This window comes from Primulina huaijiensis, unplaced genomic scaffold (assembly GCF_012295235.1).
Source record: "Primulina huaijiensis isolate GDHJ02 unplaced genomic scaffold, ASM1229523v2 scaffold37407, whole genome shotgun sequence".
Lineage (NCBI taxonomy): Eukaryota > Viridiplantae > Streptophyta > Magnoliopsida > Lamiales > Gesneriaceae > Primulina > Primulina huaijiensis.
This window is the reverse complement of record NW_027358737.1, coordinates 3,062-12,068: the sequence shown is the minus strand read 5'-3', so window position 1 is coordinate 12,068 and position 9,007 is coordinate 3,062. Positions and strand designations below refer to the sequence as shown.

At 33.8% G+C, this 9,007-nt stretch overlaps 1 protein-coding gene across 1 annotated transcript; it reads right to left on the bottom strand.

Annotated features, from left to right (window-relative positions):
• Positions 1-2,431: 2,431 nt before the first annotated feature.
• Positions 2,432-7,200, bottom strand: LOC140968631 (probable ATP synthase 24 kDa subunit, mitochondrial). Its single transcript, XM_073429648.1, has 7 exons — positions 7,015-7,200; positions 6,766-6,868; positions 5,306-5,450; positions 4,578-4,688; positions 3,243-3,389; positions 2,937-3,059; positions 2,432-2,806 (listed from the first exon to the last, which is right to left on the bottom strand). Exons 1-7 carry the CDS (start codon positions 7,054-7,056, stop codon positions 2,743-2,745), a joined length of 735 nt encoding a protein of 244 aa, XP_073285749.1. The 5' UTR covers positions 7,057-7,200; the 3' UTR covers positions 2,432-2,742.
• Positions 7,201-9,007: the final 1,807 nt, after the last annotated feature.

The following is a 9,007-nucleotide window of genomic DNA, read 5'->3' as shown; positions in this document are numbered from 1 at the left end:
ATCGTTTGACTGTCAAAAGGATATACCGGTGTTAAGATGTTAAATATTATATATTATATTATATTATATTATTAATATAATATAATATAATATTAAAAAAAGTAGATAAACGTGAAAAAGTTTGTACGGTGAATCTCATTTCACATAGAGTTTTAGCAGTGAGGTGAGGAGAGAAAAAAAAAGAATAGAGTTTCAATTTTCTTTTCGATCGTGCGACTTATCGGTTTATCCAATCGACGAACCGACTTCAGTTCTGGAATCGTTGACACTAGGTCTTCGATTTGAGGTATAAATTTTATAGTTTTGATGATGTTTAAAATTCGTCGATTTCTGGCATAAATCCGATAAATTGTTAAATCATACTGAAATTGAAGATTTTTGAATAGTGTATGATCTTAACAAAGTAGAGAAGCTTATTGTGTTGTTGTTTTGAATTATTCCTAATTTATTATAATTAGGGATTTTAATCGTTGAATTGAGATTGGAGAGTTGTTTGTTAGTTGTTATTAATTCTGAGTGTACATTCGGAGTATATGAAGTATAGGCTACACGTTGATATAAAGTTTTCGTAATTTGACGGATGTTGTAAAATAGCCTATTATTTGATGTTAAATTAATTAGGGTGTATTTGATGGTAGTATTGTGAATTAAATACACTAGAATATTAAATTGATAAACGATAAGAATTTATAATCGAGTTTTATATTTTGTTGAATTAATTGTTGTTGGGCTATTTGAGGTGATATATATTGAGTTTGTTATGATTGTGTTGATACGGTGACAATGATCTAATAATTATTGTTGAATTATTTAGATACATCACAAGCTTCGGGATCAAAGAAATAGCCAGATTATATATATACTCGATTATCAGGTACGTGTTGACGTACGAGCATATGTTATTATTGTTTAGTATTGATGAATACTATTGCGTTGAACGATGATAAATCACTGGTATTGGGTGATTTGATATTATATCTGTTGACTGTTGTTGTTTATTATCGTTGATATTGTTGGCTGTCGTTTGTTGGGAGGCGTAACGTTGATGTTGTTCGTTCGACGATATTGCTGTCGCCGGTGTTGGGGTGCGACGTATCGTCGATGTTGTTGTTACAGTAGTATGGGAGTGATGACGTTGATATCGTTGGTGGTTTGATTGTCCAGAGACAGCAAAGGGAGTATTTCTGTTATCATTCCAGTTATATTTTATATTGTTGATAATATAACTGTTATGTATTACGATGATGATTGTTGTGTATGCTCACCCTTTGGGAGTTGTTTCTGTTGGACAGGTTACAGGACTCTGCTGTGAGACAGAATAGTGGTGAAGGACTAGGTGTGTCCAGTCAAACAGTCCTGTAGTTTATAGTAGATAGAGACAGTATAGTTTATTGTCTTATTTGAGTTGTATGTGTGTATTTAGTATACTGTTTCTGCTACACTGACGTAGATAGTGTGGTGATTGCACTATTTTGTCGTATATGCATTCTATTATTACGTCGTTGAAAAGAAAATTTTTATGCATATGACGTCACATGTTGTATGATTACGTGGTGAGGTTTGGGGCGCCACAGTTTTAGTTATTGTAAATGAAGAACCTGAAGATATATATAACGTAAATTATTTGATTTATATAAGTTTATTTCAAGCAGTAGTTTTGTGTTTTTAGAATAAAGAGATATTTATCTTATTGAACAATTAATTTACAATGGCGTTTCAAATAGATGTCTGAATTGGTGAGCGCTTGACAAGTTGTTAGGAGTTCGATTATCTTTACAAACACTTGTTTGGGCGAGCCTCGTGTACAGAGTGTGCTCAGTACTGTTTATCTGATTAGCATAGTTTGAGCCTACTGTGTTAGCCCAAAAATTTACTCACTACATATTGAAAAATAACGACCACTCCTTTGGCTCTTATCGAAATGAATTTGAAAATACTCTTCCGAACGAGAGAAAGAGCAATAGACGGGATTGTTGGAATTGGTGTGCTAACTGCTCTAGAAAAGAGGGAACTTACTTGTGAAGCTGTGAGAGAAGCCCTTGTTGACTATGGATATGGGTCACTCACGTTAGTTGAAAAAAAAAGGGGATAGTTATAGGACCTGGAACTGCGGCCTTATCTATGTTTTTTGACATTTCAAGAATGTGATCTATTTACGTCTATATTTCCCATACAAGGTTTTACACACACGTTTATTTGAATCTATCTAGAATAATTAATGTTAATATTTAACCTCTCGGCCTAGTTATATTTTTCATTTTTTATCAAATGGTGGAACGACCCATAATGAAAGTTCGAAGTATGCCTATTTTGTACATTAGGTTTTATTCATTCAGTTATTCTACAACCAAATGTGACCAAAAACATGACATTCAAAAGTCACATTATACCACAACCTTAAGTTTACAGAGATGAAACTGTGGCCAAATAAGAAACAGAACACGCACACCAAATATCATAGTACCTATGTACGAGGCGATGGAAGTATATATTACACTCAAGTACATAGCATAATTGATGCCTGTTTCAAGAGAGAACTACATAAAAGGAAAGGTGATTAACAGATGACCAAGTTTCAATGTGTACGTCGAGTAAATTTCGACATGTTATTATTATATTATTCGAAATGGTTCTAACTTACTCTTCACTTCGTCAGCAGAATTATTCTCCTCACACACCTAGGAGATTTCCAGAGACACAGAATGCATAACAAAAGAAAACAAATAGATAAATGTTTCATTTCTAAAGGAAGTTTCGGATGTCCAACGACTTCGCATTGGGCACTTCCTCATCCTGGAATTCTTCCCTGTAAGAGTTTGGTGTCAAAAAAATGTTTGAGCAAACAAAAATAAATTTCCAGAAATTTAACACGAAATTTCAAATAAAGAACCCTCTAAATCTGCATAAAGAGATGCGCGTGTGAATAAGAGGGGTACCGCTTCTTTTGAGTTTCCATGGCCTCAACAGCATCCTTCTTCAGTTCTTCCAGCTGAGCTTTAGCAATTTTCTGTTCCAACTGCTCCTCATATTTGGGCAACTCTTCTTTACGAATGCCGAGCCTTCATAATCAGTAGTAATGAGTAAAATCATTATATCAACCTTTATCAAGCACGTAAGAGTACAAAGTTGTAATATACTTGCGTTCGGCCAAAAAGATCATTCCAGACCACTGTCCCTCCGATTTTCTGTAACTTTCATATTTACATTCTTCAAGAATTTTGAGTTTCAATTCCTACACTTACTTTTGGTTGATCTTATCAAATTCTGCTGTAAGAAGGGCCATTCCCTTCTTATCGTTTCTCAGAAGCGGCTTCTTCAGTTCTTTCTCAACTTTGTCCAGTGCATCCATCATCATAGCTTCTGCACCCAGTTCATCAATGAGACCACGCCTGCCAAAGGTTATTACGAGATAAACTATAAATGAAGTAGACCTTGTCATGGTTCCTTTCCAAACATAAAATAAAACCAGAACCATCTCCAAAAACCGGAACCCAAACTGATATGTTACAGCTCGGTTCCGGTCCCTAGAAATAGAAACTCAAAGTGAAATTGGAGCCATGTGGAACCTAAAAGTGCTCAAGTATTGGGTGACTAAAATACCTCAACTTAATTCATCTTCTTTATACCACTTGATTTCTATAAATTATATTTAAGCACAATTTGTATAAAATAAAAAGTGAAGTATTCTTAGTATTTTGAAATTAAAATATAATGATAGAATATTTAATCAGTTTCACAACCTTAGGAGATGCAACACTTTTTTCCTGACCACTAAAGTTCATATAACAAAACTTTGGTTCGAATCGGTTTAGATATAGACTATCCAGATTTGGAACTCTCAATGACTAGAGCGTAGGACCGAACGCTGACCGCTTTACCAAAAGTTATAGCTGGTGGTAATGGTGCATCACAAATCTTTTAAATCGCATAGCAACCAAAGCGTTAGGGTCCGATCGCTCTACCCAACAAGGACAATTATTGCACTTCAAAAACTTCCTCTTGATAATCGAACTCCTTGCAATCAATAGGAATCGAACACATGACCTTGGCTCTGATACTAATTGTAGGACCGAGAAATTACCACTTTACCAAAAGCTATAGATTGTGGTAATGGTGCAACTCTAATATTTAAAACCGCATATAGCAGCCCAAACGCCATAGTTCGATCACTCTATCCAGTCGGGACAATTATTGCACCTCAACATAGAGACGAACCATGTTCAAGCACTTTGGTTTAAAAACTGTATGTTTTGGGATTGTCATCAAGATTACACGAAAGAGTGCGGATATAATTTGTTCCAAGGGTCTTAATGAACAACAAAATTCATATTAAACTCACACCGAAATTTCATTAAGAAAATTTAAATATCAACAGAGAATATCTAATTTTTTCGACGACAAGCTTAGCATAATCTCATGACTTTAGCCTAGGGAATCTAAAAATTGGGTATTTTGCTCATTTCTACGAGCATTTCTAGGAGATAAACATGGACCACAGGAAAAAAAATCCACAGACATCACACAGAAAAGTAATCTCCGTGACGAAAAAGAATCGAAGATTTAATGCAAGAACATACTTGACTCTTATGTCCTTCAATGCCAGCAAATAGGATCGAGCATCAGGGATGCCTTGTGTCCGTGTTTCGATGGTGAATTTGATCCTCTGTGACTCAGAGAAAAGATCAGCCCTGCAGAATAAACCATACCAGATAACAAAAGAAGACTAGGGATAAATCATAAATCATCAGGATGCCCGACAAATTATACTAGATGGTAGAACAGGGAGAATTTTACAAACACGAGAGAAGCCGCGTTAGAGAATAAATTTATACATGGTAACATCCTTAAAATCAAAGAGAACCTGGACAGTATTTAAAAGTGTTGTGTACACAGGAAAGTGGATAAAAGGATGAGAGAGTCATTATGCAGCAGAAGACGAAAAGTCTAGACCACACAAAATTGGTCAATGGTTTAATTCTAGGAAGTACATGATAAAAACATTTAATGAGTGATCTCTGTATCTTCAAAAAGACCCGTATAGAGAGTACGTTCTCAATGGGTCAAACTATTAGCAGACATTAGTTTCTATAACGTTTGCCCCTGGGTCTACACTAATAGTATACCGAATGATAGACGGTCAACTACGACCCAGCACTTAGTCACCATGGAATGAAAAATCAATGATTACACTTAAGTTTTTATTTTGAAGAGTATGGTTTATTTGTATGAGTCAGACAAGAGGGAAGGAAATTTAATCAGGGCATTACATTCAAAATTCACAATAATAAAGGCAGCAACATCTTACTTTTCCCTAACAGCCTTCATAACCTTAGCATAATCAGCCACTGCAGCCGGATCATCAGGATCTATTGTAATTTTCTCTTTTCGAAGAATCCCTATGGCTGTGTCGAATTTCTTCTTAACCTCAAGAAAAATGCCCTTCAACATTTCTTCATAAAAACGTGCAACAGTGAGCAGCTCACTTTAAAAACATCAAAAAGCTTAACAGTCACTGAGTCAGAAAACCTTAAAAATCACATTCACTTATATATAATTGTTGGGAAAAAAATCATCTCGGACAGCAAATAAATAAAAGAAACTTGAGAATCTAACAGGATCAACCAACAAAGCAAAGTTTTCAAGAAACAAAAGGCAACATACATCTACACTGCTACTAGACTAACATCAGAAGTTAAGACTCCTGGAAACCAGTAACAAATATACCCTCAGATAAAACTAAAAACCAAAGCAAGAGGAAAAGTTTCTCAACACTTTCTTTATTGAACAGACAACGCTCTGTATCAGCACCACTGATAACTAACTCATTTTTCTTTGCCAAATTTTCATTCAGAACATCCAAATTCACTCCATGAGGATCTCTGCTGTTTCTTACCCTTCCACCCACGTGATTGATGCAAGTACTTAAACTTATTTAAGTTTTTATTATATGAATGGACTGTGAATTCTGAGGTATTTATCATCTATATGATTGAACATCAAACATGGTTGGTATCACACATTGAATGATGTACCAAACAATACAAAAAGTAAAATAACTGAAAGTGTACATATTTCCAGTTTTTGTAACCAAACTTGACTCCCAGTGCACGTAAAACTATTGATGTCAATGAGCACAGAGAATTGTGTGGAATAAGCGACACTGACATGTAAAAAAAGAATATGAAAAAAGAGTAACAACAAGAGGGAGAATAATGACACTGAAGATTTTTTCTGTTTACATCAGATGGCAGTCATTCAAACAAACACAGGGAAGCCTACCAAAAACATATTGAAGGATATAAGGTTAAAAGTCATTGTGCAAAAAACATAATCAGAAGTAGCATAATATTTTATGAAATGAAACCTAGACACTGCAAAATAAAATTAAAGACACAAAGGGAATCAACATGATGCGCCAGAATCTTGAACATGCCTTATATAATCACCACAGGAAGCCCCAATTCAGTCCCCTCGTTTTTCACAACATTAGACAATATAGATCATGGAGAATATGACACACTAAAAAGAGAAGAACGATGAAGTTACAATTGCTGAACTATTTTTTAAATAGAGAACTTCAAGATGCAACATATTAGACTTCCTCAGCCTCTTTCTTACGAATTCTGAAATTTTGATACGCATTTCGTCATTGGTCAAAAAAAAATTCTAAACACAATTACCGAATAGAAAAATCAACGATTCCACAAGAAAAAAACCATAAAATCAACAGTAATAACAGTGGAAAAAATTAAATTTAGAACTCACCATCACCCTTTAACGCTGGGGGATTCAAGCCAGCTCCTTTCACAATGCCACGAGCTGGAACAGCATACTCCGATCGTACTAGAATACTCTGTCCACTATACACCTGGAAAAAACATAAATTTTAAGCTTCCAATCCACATATATCTGTAACACAGCAATAATCAAACGAAAACGTAATAATTTAGTGAAACTTTTGCTCATTATATAAATAGATCTATCAATTCACAATAGAAGGGATTAAAACGAAACCTGGCGAGTAGATCTGGAAAGGAGGCGAGTGGAGAAAGCCATTTCGGGTTGGAAAGAGCAAATGCCTGAGTATTCAGTCTTTGGGGATTTCAACTGACCTAGTTATAATTAATTCCTCGTCTTAGGATTTCATGGAAGGGACGAACAAAAATAATATTAAGAAGAAATAAGTGAAACGTCGTCGTATTAACGATCTCAGCCTGCTCTTAATGGGCTACGGGTAAGTCATACAGTTTGGTTGGTTAATTTTTGAGAGTTGATTATGAATAATTAATTTAATTCATAATATTTTAACAATATATATATTAGTTAGACTCTAATCTTTCATTTTGATGATAACAAAAAATGTTAACTGCTATAACTTTCTATTGTCTATTAATGTATTTAAAGATGTTGAAATCGGAGCTCAAGTAGTCTAACCGCAATGCAGATTCTCTCATGCGATCAACTTTTCAGATCCATCCGTCACTATTTTTTGCAAGACCTTAACAAATCATTAAATACAATGTACAATGATTTAATAAATAACGAAGATAAAGTTAATTTTACTTCAGAAGAAACCAAAAGTCGAACGTTGAAAATGTTGCGTTATAATCAAGAGCAACTATAAATTTAGAGTGTCTCCATTCATTTGAGACTGTTCAAAACACCTCACGAGTATACAAGCTATCGGTTTATCAAAATTTTCGAACACACTTATTTGAAACGTTCTTCCGTTCATGTTTACTACTGATCTTTAAGGATTAAACTGAAGCTCCTCATAACTTTCTCAACCCGTTATTTAATCATTTTCGAGAGTTGTTCCAATCTGAGGATTATTTTCAGTTGTTGTAATGTTGTTTAAGTGGAACTAGGAGGTTCAATTTAGGTAAATGACAAGTCCTAGATTGAGGTGAGTTTATAGAAACCACTGCAAAATCAAAGTCTTATAGTGAACTTCTTGCTAAATTGAAGAAGAAGATTTGTAGAATGATTCATTTGTGTTGTCAATATTATCGCATTTTTCTTTATTCGGTTTACTTTGCTAAAAGCTTAATCATTTGATTATATCAGTATTAAGATCCAACCGTACAGTTCTGCACTTCGAAATTCACTTTTAAATGATCTAACCGTGTCCGATCGAGAAAATGACTTCCACAGTTAATAACTGTTGAGTCTGGTTTGATAGTCTTCTTAAACGTAAATATTTTGAAAAAAATTTCTAGAATTTATTTATTGTTTTTAAGCTCTAACGATCCTAACAATGTTGAATTATATGTCATATACTTTTGTTTGAGAATATATTTTACACAAAAGTGTTGAGCAATTTTAAAAATGAATTCGTTAAAAAAAAAAAGTGCTATGATCAGTTAGTACAACAATTTTTGAAATTCAAAATGGGAAAAGGGAATGTATTTTTTGGAAGATTGGAAAATTATCGGCTTATTAGATAAAAGTATAAAACAAAAACAAGGGTACAAATACCGAAAACTATCTAAAGTCTATTTGCGACGGTGCTTATCACACTTTGTATTTTGTTGTAAAAGTCATGTATTCTTTAATTAATATTAACTATACATATAGCAGATAAGACTAAGAAGAATAGATAGAAATAAATTTTCAAAGCATAAAATCGTTTCTATATCATATATTATTATCTGATATTTAATATGGAATATATTGATAAATTTGAGACAAAAGAGAACATTAACCACTGTTAGCCCACAATTAATGTATATATCCAACAAGCACATTTGCATAAATTCTGAGCTCCAACTTAAACTAGAAGCTGTGACCACTCGTAATTAAACATGAGAAATAAAATAAGATAGTATTTGGATAAAAGAAAAATATTCAAGTTTAAATTAGGTTAGATAATTTCAAATATATCTCCAACCAGCATAGCATCTCTCTATGCTTGCAATCCATGTTGTACCATAAAATGTCCAATGCATCTAAAAAATTCCCAGCAAATGCAGAAGCACTGAACAAACTAAATCATGCAAAATAACCA